The sequence below is a fragment of the Papio anubis genome, chromosome 4, assembly GCF_008728515.1.
Source record: "Papio anubis isolate 15944 chromosome 4, Panubis1.0, whole genome shotgun sequence".
In the NCBI taxonomy this organism is placed as follows: domain Eukaryota; kingdom Metazoa; phylum Chordata; class Mammalia; order Primates; family Cercopithecidae; genus Papio; species Papio anubis.
In genome coordinates, this window is record NC_044979.1 from 129,963,750 (window position 1) to 129,980,017 (window position 16,268).

Genomic DNA, 16,268 nt, shown 5'->3' on the forward strand with positions numbered 1-16,268 from the left:
TAACCTCCTGAGTATCTGGGATTACTGGCGCTTGGCTAATTTTTGTATTTTCAGTAAAGATGGAGTTTTACCATATTGGTCGGGCTGGTCTCGAACTCCTGACCTCAAGTTATCTGCCCAGCTTGGCCTGCCAAAGTGCTGAGATTACAGGTGGGAGCCACCATGACTGGCCGACAGTGACTCATTCTTAAGCAATGTAAACCAAAAATAAAATCCTAGGCCCCCAACCAACTGAACAGACCCCAGTTTGGGCCAAGGGGACCCCAGAGCACTCTGAAAAACTGAATTCTGGCCATGATGGGAAGGGAGGTCAGACACACCTTGTTATGTCCCCTCCCTGTCAGAGTTTAGGCATAACTGACCTGCATTAAGATTAAAATGCAGATTGTAAGACTGACCAAACAGTATCTTAAGGTAATAAAATACCAAATCCAGCCTGACGGGTATAGCATCACATGCTCTCTGAGGGCTGCCACCTATGAGACTTCATCTACTTAACAAAAACCTTGGCTTCCACAATCCCCTTATTTTAACTCGAGCATTCCTTTCTTCTGACTTCTTAGGTGTGGCATGATTATAGCTCACTTTAGCTTCAAACTCTTGGGTTCAAGCAATCCTCCCATCTTGCCTCCTTAGTAGCTGGGACTACAGGTGTGTGCCAATACTCCTGGTTAATTTGGTTTTTAATTTTTTGTAGAGATGGGCTCTCACTATGTTGCCCAGGTTAGTCTTGAATTGCTGGTCTCAAATGATCCTCCTGTCTTGGCCTCCCGAAGTGCTGGGATTACAGGCATGAGTCACTGCACTCAGCCTCAGAAAATCTTTGAATCCTCCTATGACCTGTCAGTACCCCCACTGTTCCCCTTCCATGTATTGATTTATGTCTTTGCTTATAATTTCTATCTCCCTAAAATTATAAAATTAAACTATAACTTGACCACCTTGGGCACTTTCGCAGGACCTCTTGAGACTGTACCCCAGCCATGATCATTCATATTGGCTCACAATAAACCTCTTTAAATATTTCACAGAGTTTGGCTCTTTTGGTCAACAGCTGGGTGGTAGCTGGCCAACGTGAATCTGGGCTGGAGAATTTACAGATTTACAGGAGTCCTGTTCAACGCTGGATGCTCATCTTACAGCACAGATGCAGTGACTAGTTCCAGATTAATACCTGCAGCTAACTTGGAGGTATGGCTGGCCACTAGTGCTAGCTGTGCCCTTTTGCAGGGTGCCACCCAGCAGAAGCCCAGAGTTCCAACTCAGTCTCCTTCTGCTTCCCTACCCTGTTGTGCCCTCTTTGAAGGGCCTCTCCGCCATGCTTCCTCCAAGCCTCAGCCTCTCTCAGCCTCCAAGTCTCACCTCCTCCCTGTGTATTTCCTCACAGATTTCGATTTCATCTTTCTCCCCTCCAACTCCTGTGCGTGTTTTTCCCTTAGGTAAAATTTAAGCCTTTTTAAAAAAACAGGGACAGGGTCTTGCTATGTTGTTCAGGCTAGTCTCATTTAAGTCCTCGAAACTGCCTAAAATGCTTTGTGAAATAAGATTCCATTTCAGCAAACAAAAGCGGGAAGTGTCTTCAGGACTGGGCTCAGCTCAGGCGTGCCTCTGCCATGTCTCACTTGAGCCTTCTTCTCAAGTCTGAGCCTGGAATAGAGGCACGTTCAAAGACTATTTATTGAAATGGATGCAGTCATATCTCAAATAACAAATCACCTAAGGAGTCATAATCCCTTTTTAAAATGTGCCCCGAAAAATAAAAACCAGGTTGTAGTCCATATACACAATGGACTATTATTCAGCCATAAAAGAGAATGAGATCCTGTCATTTTCAGCACCATGGATGGAACCGGAGGTCATTATGTTAAGTGAAATAAGTAAAGCACAGACAGAAAAATATTGCATGTTCTCATTCATATATGGGAGCTAAAAAAAGAAAATCTCATGAAAATAGAGAGTAGGTTGCTGGTTACCAGAGGTAAGGAAGGAGGGGAGAGAAGGTGGGGGATGGAAATAAAAAAGAATGTATATGGCCGGGCACGGTGGCTCACGCCTGTAATCCCAGCACTTTGGGAGGCTGAGGTGGGCAGGTCATGAGGCCAGGAGTTTGAGACCAGCCTGGCCAACATGGCGAAACCCGGCTCTACTAAAAACACAAAAATTAGCCTGGTGCGGTGGCACAGACCTGTAATCCCAGCTACTTGGGAGGCTGAGGCACGAGAATTGCTTGAAGCCAGGAGATGGAGGTTGGAGTGAGCCAAGATCGCGCTACTGCACTCCAGCCTGTACGGCAGTCACTCTGTCTAAAAAAAAAAAAAAAAAAAAAGTATATGTATAATGTATTTATCATCAGTGAACTGAACACTTAACAATGGTAAAGATGGTAAATTATATTTTTGACCTCAATTAAAAATATTAAAAATTAAATTAAAATAGATCTTTCCATGAAAAAGTAAAAAAAAAAAAAAAAAAAAAAATTCCCGGTGGAGATGATGAAGCTAAAAAAAGAGTGAATTATCCAAAGCAGCAGTGTATCTACCCTTCCATCTAAGTGGCTTGTTTCTGTGTCCCATGTTATTATTATACACTGTATATTATATATGGTATATATTGTACACTATACATTAATATATCCTATATAATTGTATATTATGTATAATATATACTATGCAGTATATAATAATGTAGGACATTATGGACATTATACCATATATTTATATTATACTATCTATATTATACTATACATATAATACTATATATGTAGTATAATGACCATATATAATGTAATGTCCAAAATGTCCCACATTACTAAAAATGGGAACACTTCTGAGCTCCTGTTGCATGCCCAGCCTCCTTTTTCTCTTGTCGCTCAGGCTGGAGTGCAATGGTACGATCTTGGCTCACTACAACCCCTGCCTCCCAGGTTCAAGTGATTCTCCTGTCTCAGCCTCCCGAGTAGCTGGGATTACAGGCATGTGCCACTATGCGCAGCAAATTTTTGTATTTTTAGTAGAGATGGGGTTTTGCCATGTTGGCCAGGCTGGTGTCGAACTCCTGACCTCAGGTGATGTGCCCGCCTCAGCCTCCCAAAGTGCGGGGATTACAGGCATGAGCCGCCGTGCCTGGCCCCAATCTCCTTTTTCTAGCACACTTTCTTCTGCCTTCAGAGCTCTGTCCCTTTCACCTCTGTGTCTCCTAACTACTGAAGTCAATTGGTCGTATTTGCAGACGGATAGGTTATAATTAAATTAGAACTCATTCACACCAAAGCCCTCCCTGGGATTAAACCAGCATTTTCTATGCAGTGATCATCATTCTATCCCCGTTTTCCATTCTTGTCATATTTTCAGCATCACCTGTCTCCAAACTCTTGTCAAATATTTGCAGCTGCTCACTAGAAGCAACCACCAGGGTATCAGTCAGACACCTGTCCTCAGTGTGGCCAAACCGCTCCTCCCTCCAAGACAGATTGCAGTCCCTCCTGAACTGTGTGTTGTTAATGCTGTCACATAAACTACAGTGTTCTCTCCTCTCCTCTTATCTCCTCTCTCCTCTCCTCTCCTCTCCTCTCCTCTCCTCTCCTCTCTCCTCTCCTCTCCTGTCCTGTCCTTTTCTATCCTTTCCTTCTCTTTTCTTTTCTTGTCTTGTCTTTACTTTTACTTTTATTTTACTTTCATTTTTACTTTTACTTTACTTCTTTCTTAGGTTTTACCATGTTGGCCAAGCTGGTCTCAAACTCCTGACCTCAAGTGATCCACCCGCCTCAGCCTCCCAAAATGCTGGGATTACAGGCGTGAGCCGCTGTGCCCGGCCCTCCAGCGTTGTCTTTCAAATCGTCCCTCTCCCAGACTCTGACATCTGAGCTCTCCCTGAGCACCATCCACTCTCTCTCTGAAAAGTTGCTCAAGCCCTTCTTTCCACAGTGTCCTCTGCCACCATGCTGGCTTAGCTCTGAGCTCATCATCTTCCCCTCAGACTCTGTGACAGCCTCTTATCTCTTGTCACTCCAGCAGTAGCCACCCTGATGCCTGAGCTCTTAGTCTAAAAATCTCACCCTTAAAAACATATATTTTAAAACCACTGGGAGCTCCCTGTGGCCTACATGAAAGGGTCACACACTTTAAAAAGAAAAGTCCAGAGTATAAATATTTTAGTGTTTGTGGGCCACACAGTTCCTATCACAATTATTCCATCCTGCTGGTGTAGCACAAAATCAGGAGATAATAGACAACCGGTGGAGACATATAGAAACAAATGAGCATGGTTGTGTTCCGATAAAACTTTATTTGTGAAAAAAGGTGGTGAGCTAGGCTTGGCTACAGGCCATCCTTTGCCAACCCCTGGCCTGCAAGGTGGAGCCCAGATGGCTCTGAAGGCCTGTTGCAATACTGCCTGTCTTAGTCTGTTTCGCATTGCTATAAAGGAATACCTGAAGCTAGATACTTTATATAGAAAAGAGGCTTATTTGGCTCATGGTTTTGCAGCCTGTATAAGAAGCATGGCACCAGCAATTGCTTGAGTGCTGGTGAGGACCTCAGGATGCTTCCACCCATGGAGAAAGGCAAAGGGGAGCCAGTGTATGCAAAGATCCCATGGTAAGAGAGGAAGCAAGAGAGAGAGAGGGAGGTGCCAGGTTCTTTTAACCAACTCTTGCAGGAACTAATTGAGGACTCATGCGACCCCTCCCACTCCTCCCAGAGAGAGTATTGATCTATTCATGAAGGATCTGCCCCCGCGGCTCACAGGCCTCCTATTAGGCTCCACTTCCAACAGTGGAGATCAAATTTCAACAGTGGAAACATCCAAAGTATAGCATCACCCTAGTGCAATTCTCCACTCTCATTTCTCAGTGTTTCCCGTTTCTCCACCCACCAGGCAGCCAGAATTGTAGACATGCTCGTGTCTTGCCACATTTTCCCACCCCTGCCCGTTTGCCCTTCTCTTGATAGACTTGAGATTTAAAAGATTCAAGCATAACCCCAACAACCCTTCCTCAGAGTTGTCCCTTCAACATATCGACTTCCGTGGGATTTTGTGCAGACTTGGATTATAGCACTTGTCATTCTTGCTTATGAACATCTGGTCACCTCTCTGTCTCTTCAACTGTAATACAGATTTCTTGCAGCCTGGAAAGTTTCTTTTGCTACTTATCTATCCTAGCACAGCAACTGACATATAACTAAATAGCAACTCTTTGCAGAATGAATGGCTTATTAATCATCTGTAATTATTCATTTTTTACCTTTCTTCGAGAAGGTGAAAACCCTTCTAAATCTCTTTGTCATAGGCTCAGTCTCTGCCCAATTTCTTTCTTTGCATAAATAACTCTAGTTTTGTATCTTACATTTTCTGGTGCATTTCCATTGCTTTTAAATAATTGTCTTGCCTAGCCTTGCTGAACCGCATCTTTCTCCAGTCTTGCAATGTCTCAGTGCCATGTATCCTCACAAAGCATCTTCTTTGTTAGTAGAGCCATCACTTTATGCAGTGAAGACCCACAATCTTCCTGAAGATATATTTCTGTGGAGAACAAGCAGATTTTGCATCGTGCACATACTGAGATAGGAAAAATTGTTGTCTTCATTACCAGTGTGAGGTGGCAAATTAGTACTGTAAATTTCACCTGATTCTTCAAAGCCAAACATCAGCCAACTAATATCGATGCTGGCTGCTGTCTGGACTTTATCTGTTGCCTGAGAAATGAGTCTGCGCCCCGCGGTAGCTGTGCTTTTGCCGTTGTTCCTGCCTGGAATGGGCTGTGTCATTAGGAAGCATCGTGGAGCTGAGGCCTGATTCTCAGAGGGCGCTAGGTCTCGATGCAGACATTTTTTTTTTTTTTTTTTTTTAAAGAAAAAAGAAAGCCTGGCACAGTGGCTCGTGCCTGTTATCCCAGCACTTTGGGAGGCTGAGGCAGGTGGATCACCTGAGGTCAGGAGTTCGAGACCAGCCTGGCTGACATAGTGAAACCCCGTCCCTACTGAAACTACAAAAATTAGCCATCATGGTGGTGAGTGTTTGTAATCTCAGCTACTCATGAGGCTGAGGCAGGAAAATCACTTGAACCAGGGAGGCAGAGGTTGCAGTGAGCCGAGCTCATGCCACTGCACTCCAGCCTGGGTGACACAGCGAGATCATATCTCCAACATAAAAAGAAAGAAAGAAAGAAAAAAGAGTTACCAGCTCATGCCTGTAATCCCAGCACTTTGGGAGGCTGAGGCAGAAGAATTGCTTGAGGCTGGGAGTTCAAGACCAGCCTGGGCAATACAGTGAGACCCTGTCTCTACAAAAAAATTAAAAATAAAAAATTAGTCAAGCATAGTGGTGTGTACTCAAGGGGCCAAGGCAGGAAGATCCCTTGAGCCCAGGAGCTCAAGGCTGCGCTGAGCTATCATGGCACCACTGCACTTCAGCCTGGGCAATAGAGCAAGACTGTCTCAGGAAAAAAAAAAAAAAAAGTTACCAGCATAATGAGAAGTAAATCTCTTGGGCTGAATAACAGGATTATTTCTTTCCAAGTCCTTGCTTGGCTCAAGATTCTCTGCTTTCCTTTAGGGAGGAGGGGCTCAGAGCCCTGTGGGAACGCCGACTTTGATTCTGGGCGACTCCATATGCGCGTGGAGACTGGAGTCCTTCTTTCAGATGATGCGTCTTGCCACGTGTCCTTTCATACAGCACACAATGACAGTTGGACAGGTTCCTATCACCATTGCAGACAGCATTTCTGTGGCCCACAAAGACGTCTTGGAGGTGGCTAAAATTGGCATACTACTGTCTAACGTGCACGTGTTGCATGAGATGGAGGAGTAAAATTTAATTAAAGACCAAAGATACAGCATGCTCACGGAGCCCTGAAGCACCAGAGACTTTGGCCCAAAGAAAAGGAGTACGTTTCAGTGAAAAGCACACAACATTACTGGCTGTTCTTGAAAACTTGATCTGTGGTCCCCAGTTCCCAAGGATGGGAAAGTGGCCAAAGCCCACTCAACGCTGGGAGCCGTCCTCCTAGAGCCAGAGGGATCCTGCCTGTTCCAATGTGTCTGCGGGTTTTATGGGCATATTTTTCACACCCTGTTCTGCTATTAAAAATAAAATGAGGCACACATCACATGTCTCTCCCAGACTGCAAGACCCATTTCCTTCTAATAAGCCTCTGGTTCGCCTGGGCTTTCCTTACCCTAGAAACATTAAATCTCCAGAGGTGCCTATTATGGATTTCTAGTTTTGTATTTTTTTTTTTCCTCTTTCTGCTATTTTGAAAAAAAAAAAAAAGAAGTTAGTGAGGTTTGTCTGCTTCTGCAGACAGACAGACAGACAGACACACACACGCACACAGACACACACACGAATTCTCTACCTGGGAGCCAGGAGCTCCCTATGCAAATAGAGAATAAAGAAGGACAGATTTGTCTTACTTACCTGCATGCCACAGAAAATAGAAGCCTGAGCTGATGTGTGGCCTGCCCTGGCCTGGGCTTGGTTGGAAGAGGCCAGCCTTGCTCCAGACTACAGAGTAAGCCATAGGCATTCAAGGCTTCAAAGGAGCAGGTCCCTTTAGCGGAGGGAAGTTCTGGAGTGACCTCCATCTATAGTGTGACTTGCTAAATCCAGTAGCCCCAAAGGTGGGGCAACCCGGAAGTCCAAAGGCTCAGCTGTCCAGGTCCTCATTTCCAGGCCATGTTCTCAAACACCACCAGCTAGGGCCCGGTGGGGTGTCGTCCAGTGTAAGGATGTAGGTTGATGTTCACCCGTAAGGTCTAGGACATACAGGGAGACCGCAGGAGCAAGGCCTGCCAATGAAAGGAACCCACCCTGTCCAGCCATATCAGCAGCCCAGCAAGTTCAGGATTGAGTCAGAAGGAAAGGGAAGGGGAGATGCCTTGGGAAGGAGCGGTCCAGAGAACTAAGAGCAAGGCTAACTTACAACTGGCTATCCAGTGACTGTAGCCGCAGACCTTGTCATCCTCTGACATTTCCTACTGTTGTCTCGTATGTCCTGGCTCCCATGTAAAACCCTGCTATAGAGGCTGGAAGGAGATCAGACCTAGCCCAATTTTTCTGATGGGGAAATTGAGGCTGAGGGGGAAGCCTGCACCAGCTTGAAGGGCAGCGCTGGTGCTGGCTGCCTCATGGGCTGACTCTCACTTTGGGAGGCCTGGTCCCTGCATCTTCCCATCCTTGGCAATTGGGATCCGAGCTCAGGCCACATGAGGCTATGTCCTCCACTCCAGTGTCCTTGAGCACAGTGCGCCATGACCTCAAACTGAGCAGTGGCTCCAAGCTCCTTCCAGACCTGTCGGGACTTGGTAGGAAAACATATGGCTGTTCTAGGTCACCTTGAGCATATTTCATTGATGGGAAAAGCTCAAAATGCAGACAAATGCCTTGATTCAGAATTTGGGTTGGACTAAAATTTGTTTCTATACCATTGATGGAAAGAAAGGGGAGGAGGTGTTGAATAGCAGATTAATAGGGTATGTAAGAGAACACAGGCTTCCTGTTCTTCACTTAACCACTTTAACGATGTCCACAGATTCATAGAAAGAAGGGCTGGAGGACCTGGGGGATCCTTGCAGCCAGCACAGCTCATTTTACGCATGAACAAACTGAGGCCTCCAGGGTTTGGCCGCAGACCTAATTAGCTAATACGCCTGGCTGGAAGCCTAGGGTGCTGGTGCACAGGCTGGTCTCCTCTCTGCTGGAGCCCACAGTTCATCACAGAAAGAATTCAGCATGCTGCATTAGTATTGATAATGAATTTACTACTAATATATGATTCTTATCCATTCAGACTCATCATCCGTTGAACAGCTATCTGTCTAGCGCCTCCTACAGTGTGGGCAGGGAACGCATTAAGATGAAAGAAGGGTAGGAGGTGCTTACCGCTCAGAAAAGAAGCCAATCGTAGTATTTCTAGATGGAGTATGCCAGATGTCACAAGAAAGGAATGAATGACCTGCTATGAACAGTCAGCAGAAAGGGAGATAACTTGGCTATGGTGAGCAAAGACAGTTTTGTGGAATCCATGACCCCTGCTTTGGTGTTTTGCAGTGGGCAAGTCCATGAAAACTTACTCCCAAAGTCCGAGGAAGCTGAGAGGCTGAAGAAAGAGGCTGGCATGTCTAGCTTCTCAGAAAGAAACATTTAATAGGGACTTACCCTATGCCTGTGTCTTGCGGGTTGGTGAGACAAGATGGTGGATCCCCCTGGCCTATCACCTACCAGACCCAGGACTTACATACCATAGGGAAGGAATGTGTAGGACAATTGTAGGGAGAGGCAGGAGTCTGCCTAAGGGCAGGATGTATGGTAAGTACACGGCCTTACACAAGGAACAGTAGATAAAATAGAAAAGGCATTCCCAGAATTAGAGTTTATCAGAAGTCAACAGGGCAGATTAGCATCCAAGATGGAGTCACTTTAGCATCCACACTTGACCTTGAAGGATGGATATAATTTTGGGCAAGGAAAGAAAAAGGGAAGATGTTTCGGGCAAAAACACTGGAAGCAATAGTGTGGCAATCTGAAAAGCAGCCTCCAAAGATATCAAATCCTAATCTCTGAGATTTATAAATGTTACCTTACAGAAAAGTCTTTGAAGATGTAATGAAGTTAAGAATCTTGAGATGGGGAGATTATCTTGGATTATCTGAGTGGTCCCTAAAAGCAAACACAAGTGTCCTTATAAGAGCAGGGCAGAGGGAGATTTATAGACAGAAGAGGAGAAGGTGGAGATTGGAGTGATGGGGCTACAAGCCAAGGAATGCTGGAGCCTCTGGCAGCTGGAAGAGACAAATAGATTTTCCCTTAGAGCCTTCACGGGGAGCACAGCTCTGCTGACATCAGGATTGTGATCTAATGTTGCTGATTTTGGAATTCTGGCCTCCAGACTAATGAAACAATAGATTTCTGTTGTCTTAAGTCACCAAGTTTGTGGTAATGACCATGCCAGGGCATGGCAAGATATTCAGTGAGGTAATAAGTAAATGAGTCAGAGTCAAGGGGCTTGTATGCATTTGAAGAGCGATAGAAAGTTTCTGCATGCATCTTACCATCCTGAGTGGAGTCAGGCTGAGCGGGAGAACCCCAATGCCTGGTGGATCATTTTTATTTCTCAGTATTTATTAATACTGTGCTTCTCACATGATAGAAAGTCAATACTAGTTGCGTGGCATGGTGAATAATGACAGCTGACATGTCTGGGCTTGCACTTCGTTTATTGATGAAAAGTCAAAGCTGCTCTAGGTCTGGTGTGCTCAGAAACAATTAATGAACCTTTCATCTTCACACTGTGACCTCCAGTTCCTTGTGTTGTACATCCAATCCAGGACTGACAGCTGCAGTGGCTCTGGAGAAGGGGACTTTGGGTGGAATTTAGAGCAACTCTGGTTTAGGGGAAGAGGAGGGGAGATTGTCTGCCAGGTGAAACAGCCCTTACTGACAGCAGAGTCGAGTTCTCTGCTAGCCCAGGGACAAAGTGATTAAAGACGTCTTTTGAGTTTTCATGATGCTCTTATTGATCTGAGGTTGTTTATAGCTACAAAACACCTGTAAATTAGGAGAATGAGATACAAACAGCAGGGTACTTAACCCTTCTCCTCCTGAGGCTGAAAGAGCTTTCTGCACAGCTCCTACAGCTGCAGGGATCTGAAATATGCCTGCAGAGGGGAACTGCATTCTCCTTTCCTTCTGAGGACTGCAGTTAAGAGGCAGCTTTCTCCTCACAGCTGAAACCAAATCCTCATCTTTGCTCAGAAAGTGTCCTTGGTTAACATGATTCTCTGCTGGGACCACCATCCAATCGTGTGCCTCCTACAGAGTTGGAGGATGCTCAGGTCCAGCTGTCTCCTTTCTTCCTTCCTCCCCTCCCCCCTCCCCCCTCCCCCTCCTCCCTCCTCCCCCCTCCTTCCCCTCCCCTTCCCCCTCCCTCCCCTCCCCCACTCCTTCCTCCTCCTCCCTTCCTCCTCCTCCTTCCTCCTCCTTCCCTCCCCCCTCCCTCCCTCCTCCCTCCTCCCTCCTCCTCCTCCCTCCCTCCCCCCTCCCTCCTTCCTTCCCTACTTCCTTTTCATTTCTTTTTCTTTCTTCAGCTTTCTTTCTTTCTCTTTCTTTCTTCTCTCTTTTCTTCCTTTCCTTTTCTTCCTTCCTTCCTTCCATTTCCTTCCATTCTTTTCCTTTCCTTCCTTCCTTTCTTCCTTCCTTCTTCCATTCCTTTCTTTTCTTCTCTTCCACTCTCCCTTCCACCTTTCTCTTTTTCTCTCTCCCTTTCTCCCTTTCCTTTTCTTTCTCTTCTTTCTCATTTTCTCTTCTCCTCTCCTCCCTTCCATTTCCTTTTTTCTCTTTCCTTTTTCTTTTCTTTGTTTCTTTTCTTATGTTCTTCTTCTGTCTTCCCTTTTATCTGATTAAAGAGTTTTAACAAATCACTGTTTGTAAAGCAGTTAGGAGTTCTCGGTAGACAATCACCAATGACTGCAGTGCAATAAAGCCAACCATGTGACCACTGGACTTTCTTTGCTTTTCCATTGTAGAAATCCGAGAGGCCTTTCGGGTTCTGGACCGGGATGGGAACGGCTTCATCTCCAAGCAGGAGCTGGGCATGGCCATGCGCTCTTTGGGGTACATGCCAAGTGAGGTGGAGCTGGCCATCATCATGCAGCGCTTGGACATGGACGGTAAGACCCGTACAAGCAGCTTCTCCCCTGAGACGTGCCCTGGTCTCATCAGTGAGACGTCGGATTTATGCAGGGCCTTGCACTTTTAATTCCAAAGACTTGGTTTACATTTGAGAAACAGAAACCTGGACTAGAACAGGCGTTTTTGGTAACTTTCCATAGAGTTCTAGGGCCCTGTAGAGATTGTTTCAGGGCCACTATAGGATGGGGCAAGGAAAGAAGCCTGGCTGGTGGAGCAGTTATAGCACCTTCTTATTTCCCTTCTCCTCCTTCTCCTCCCCTCCCCCCTCCCCATCCCTCTCCCCCTCCCCATCTTCCTCTCCCTCCCCATTCCTCCTCCCTCCTCCCCTTCCTCCTCCTCCTTCTTCTTCCTCTTCCTCTTCTTCTTCTTCTCCCTCCCCCTCTTCCTCCTCCTCCTCTTCTAAATAACAGCTTTATTGAGATAGAATTCACACACTCTAATATTTACACATTTAAAGTGTACAATTCAGGGGTGCTTAGTGGATGCACAGGGTTTTTTTTGTTTGTGTCCTCTTTCTTTATTGGATGCTTTGTAGATGTCACGCAGATCTAAAAGTTACATTGTTGAGGAATTATTTAAAAACTGGTCTTGGTCCAGAGCTCCAAGCTAGAAGCAAAAAGGAATGGAGATGACGGGATCTTCCTCCAACATCACCAAAACCCCTCAAACAAGAATCCTAAGCTCCTGCGTAGGCTAGAGCCTGGGCTTGGGCTCTTGGGCTAATCCTCAGTGTCTCTGGCTGCATCACAGGCAGGAAAAGTTCACCAGCAACGGGCTGCAGGGAACAGCCAGTAAAGTCCAGACATGGACAAATGTAACTGGAAGGAGGATATGAAACAGACAGGTAACTGTCCCGCTGTAGTTAAGAGTGCAGCTAACGCAGGTGGAGGGGCAGGGGAGGGGCCGCGGGAGCAGTGCTGCCGCACTGCGGGAGTGTAGTCCCAGTGTAGCCAGAGGAGAGTCACAGCTTTGTAAAACCAATGCCACAACGGATTTTAGTTGGAAGCCATTATCCTCAGCAAACTAACACAGGTACAGAAAGCCAAGCACCACATGTTCTCACCTTTTTTCTTTTTTCATGACAAGTCTATTTTAACATTTTTATCTTATTTTAATTTAATTTTTATTTTTAATTGTATTTTATTTATTTATTTATTTTTGAGATGGAGTCTCGCTCTGTCGCCCAGGCTGGAGTGCAGTGACACAATCTCGACTCACTGCAACCTCCACCTCCCGGGTTCAAGCGATTCTCCTGCCTCAGCCTCCAGAGTAGCTGGGACTACAGGTGCCCGCCACCACAACTGACTAATTTTTGTGTTTTTAGTAGAGATGGAGTTTCACCATGTTGGCCAGGATGGTCTTGATCTCCTGATCTCACCTTGGCCTCCCAAAGTGCTGGGATTACAGGTGTGAGCCAGCGTGCCTGGCCTAAATTGTATATTATTTTAGGTTCCAAGATACCTGTGCTTTTCCTCACTTATAAGTGGGAGTTGAATGATGAGAACATAGTGGGGAACAACACACACTGGGGCCTGTTGGGGGTGGGGAGGGAGAGCATCAGGAAGAATAGCTAATGGGTGCTGGGCTTAATACCAAGGTAATGGGTTGATCTGTGCAGCAAACCACCACGGCACACGTTTACCTATGTAACAAACCTGCACATCCTGCACACAGACCCTGGAACTTAAAATAAAAGTTGAAGGAAAATAAAATAACACCTTCATCACTCCAAAAAGGATTCTCACGTCTCTTAGCCCTCACCTCCCAATCCCCCTGTCCCCGCAAGCCCTAGGCAACCACTTCTCTATGTTGTCCGAGAGATTGGTCAGTGGGAAGCAGCTGTTGGTCTCCAGACAGAGGTCCTAACCCAAGACCAGAGGGCTCACATGTTGTGCGTCCTTCTGGTGAGCTGGGGATTCCCATGTACCAGCTTCGACTTGAGGTGTTCCCTGTTGGCCAGGATGTCTCCAGGCCAGTCAGTGTCTCTGCTTCCCACAGACCCGCATTTCCTGTGCAACCTGGAAAACAAATCCTAGACTTAATCCTGGGCCAGTCACTGTCCCCATTCCTGCCCAGCAGACTGATGGAAGGGGCTTCTAGGAAGAAAACTGCATTATCTTCCTGCCCTACCCCGCACGCCGATGTATGCAGACTGCCTCCTTGCCTCTAAGTTCTTTGGGATGGTCTGTCCCAAGGACACCATAACCCGCAGGCTTTGGAGCCTTCTGAGCTGGAGCTACTGTATCATTCCCATTGTCAAGTCCTTCGGTCTGGACGTTCCCATTGTCCAGATCTGTTCAGAGGCTTCCCTCTTAGCCTCTTTTTTTTTTTTTTTCTTTTTTACCCAACTTCCATCTTCTCCAAAGCTTCAGAGAAATGACCTGCAGCTTATTCTCTGATGACTGTGGCAGTCCCCTATCTAGTCCACACCCTTCTTAGCAGAATCGTGTTTTTGGATTGAAGGATCTTGGGACCAGTAGCAAAAGCACCCTGTTTTCTACCCAACTCTCTGCCCCATTTGGCTCAGTAATCCCAAGTTGGTTAACATCTCCAAGTAGCTACTGAAGACATGAAGTGTTTCAGTGAAGGCTTTCAAAGTAGCCCCATAGGTAAAGCCATAAGATCTGGTCCTCGCCACCTGTGTCTACACCCTGAGCCCCTTGTCTTAATTCAGTAAGCAAGTACTACGCCCCTTCATACGCCATGACTGCTCCACCCAACCACCTAGACACTCTCTGCTGTGCCTCACACCCGGCCAGGACCTCACTTGGTGAATGAGTCCAAAGTCAGAACTGACTGGCTTCATACCACCCTCAAACTCATTGATGGCGTCTGCCAGGGCATCGATGGTCTCAATATCCAGGTGATTGGCGGGCTCATCCAGGAGGAGCATGTAGGGGTTCCGCCAGGCCAGCCAGGCCAGGCTAGATGCACAGATTTGTGCAACACATGCCACAGTCGATTTTAGAACATTTTCATTGCTCCAAAAAGAAACCTTGCATCTCACTTTTTTTTTTTTTTTTTTTTTTTTTTGACGGAGTCTCACTCTGTCACCAGGCTGGAGTGCAGTGGCGCCATCTCTGCTCACTGCAACCTGCGCCTCCCGGGTTTAAGCGGTTCTCCTGCCTCAGCCTCCTGGGTAGCTGGGACTACAGGCACCTACCACCACACCCAGCTAATTTTTGTATTTTTAGTAGAGATGGGGGTTTCACCATGGTGGCCAGGATGGTCTCGATCTCTTGACAATGTGATCCGCCCGCCTTGGCCTCCCAAAGTGCTGGAATTACAGGTGTGAGCCACTGCATCCGGACAAAACCTTGCGCCTCTTAGCCGTCACCTCTCAATCCCCGTATTTCCCCAAGCCCTACGCAAGCACTTCTCTAGTTTCCGTCTCTGTGGTTGCTTCTGCTGGACATTTTCTATAAATGGAATCATGTAATTTGCCTTCCTTTGTGAGTAGCTTCTCGCACTTACTATAGTGTTTCCAAGGTTCACCTGTGTGGTAGCATTTATCATGACTTCATTTCTTTTGATGGCCATATTCCTATTCCACTGTATGGACATAACAGCTTGTTTTATGTCTGTTTTCTATTTACTGAGTTTCCGCATACAACCTCGCTGGAAAAAATACAACCTTGTAGTGTTTCTTTAATTTGTGACAGAGTCTCACTCTGTCTTATGCCCAGGCTGGAATTCAGTGGCATGATCTTGGCTCACTGCAACCTCCATCTCCCAGATTGAAGCGATTCTCCTGCCTCAGCCTCCTGAGTAGCTGGGGTTACAGACGTGCGCTGCCACGCCTGGCTAATTTTTGTATTTTAGTAGAGATGGGGTTTCACCATGTTGGCCAGGCTGGTCTCGAATTCCTGAGCTCAAGTGATCCACCCCCCTCAGCCTCCCAAAGTGCTGGGATTACAGGTGTGAGCCATCACACCCAGCCCTCATAATGTTTAAAAAGCTTTGAGAAATGGGCTGGGCACAGTGACTCACACCTGTATCCTAGCACTTTGGGAGGTCGAGGCGGGCAGATCACCTGAGGTCGGGAGTTCAAGACCAGCCTGATCAACATAGAGAAACCCTGTCTCTAACAAAAATACAAAATTAGCCGGGCATGGTGGCACATGTCTGTAATCCCAGCTACTCAGGAGGCTGAGGCAGGAGAATCCCTTGAACCCAGGAGGTGGAGGTTGTGGTGAGCCAAGATTGTGCCATTGTACTCCAACCTGGGTGACAGAGCAAAACTCCATCTCAAAAATAAAGTAAAATAAAATAAAATAAGCTTTGAAAAATGACTAGATTTGATCATCTTTAAGGTTCTTCCCTACTCCAGAACTCTAAGTTTTATCCCAAACCAGCTAGATCTTGCCTTAGATAAAGGTCTAGGAAGGAGGCCTCTTTGTTTTGTTTTGTTAACACACACCGTTCCCCTCTGAAAAGCAGCTTAATTCTAGGCATTGGGCACCAGAGGATTGGGCTTTTGGCATCCCTAGGTTGAGCATGAGATATACACCAAGAAGCAAGGACAGAGGAGATGGGCAGGAAGTCTCTTTGGAAGAACAGACCAAGGTTATGATAAGGAG

At 46.3% G+C, this 16,268-nt stretch overlaps 1 protein-coding gene across 6 annotated transcripts in view; it reads left to right on the plus strand.

Moving 5' to 3' along the window:
* CALN1 (calneuron 1) overlaps positions 1 to 16,268 on the plus strand; it is a 662,369-nt gene that overhangs the window by 321,155 nt on the left and 324,946 nt on the right. For all 6 annotated transcript variants that reach the window (XM_031665448.1, XM_031665450.1, XM_031665452.1 and 3 more), the window contains one exon: positions 11,523 to 11,666. In XM_031665448.1, the coding sequence (XP_031521308.1) occupies positions 11,523 to 11,666 (144 nt within the window). The remainder of the gene's footprint in view (positions 1 to 11,522; positions 11,667 to 16,268) is intronic.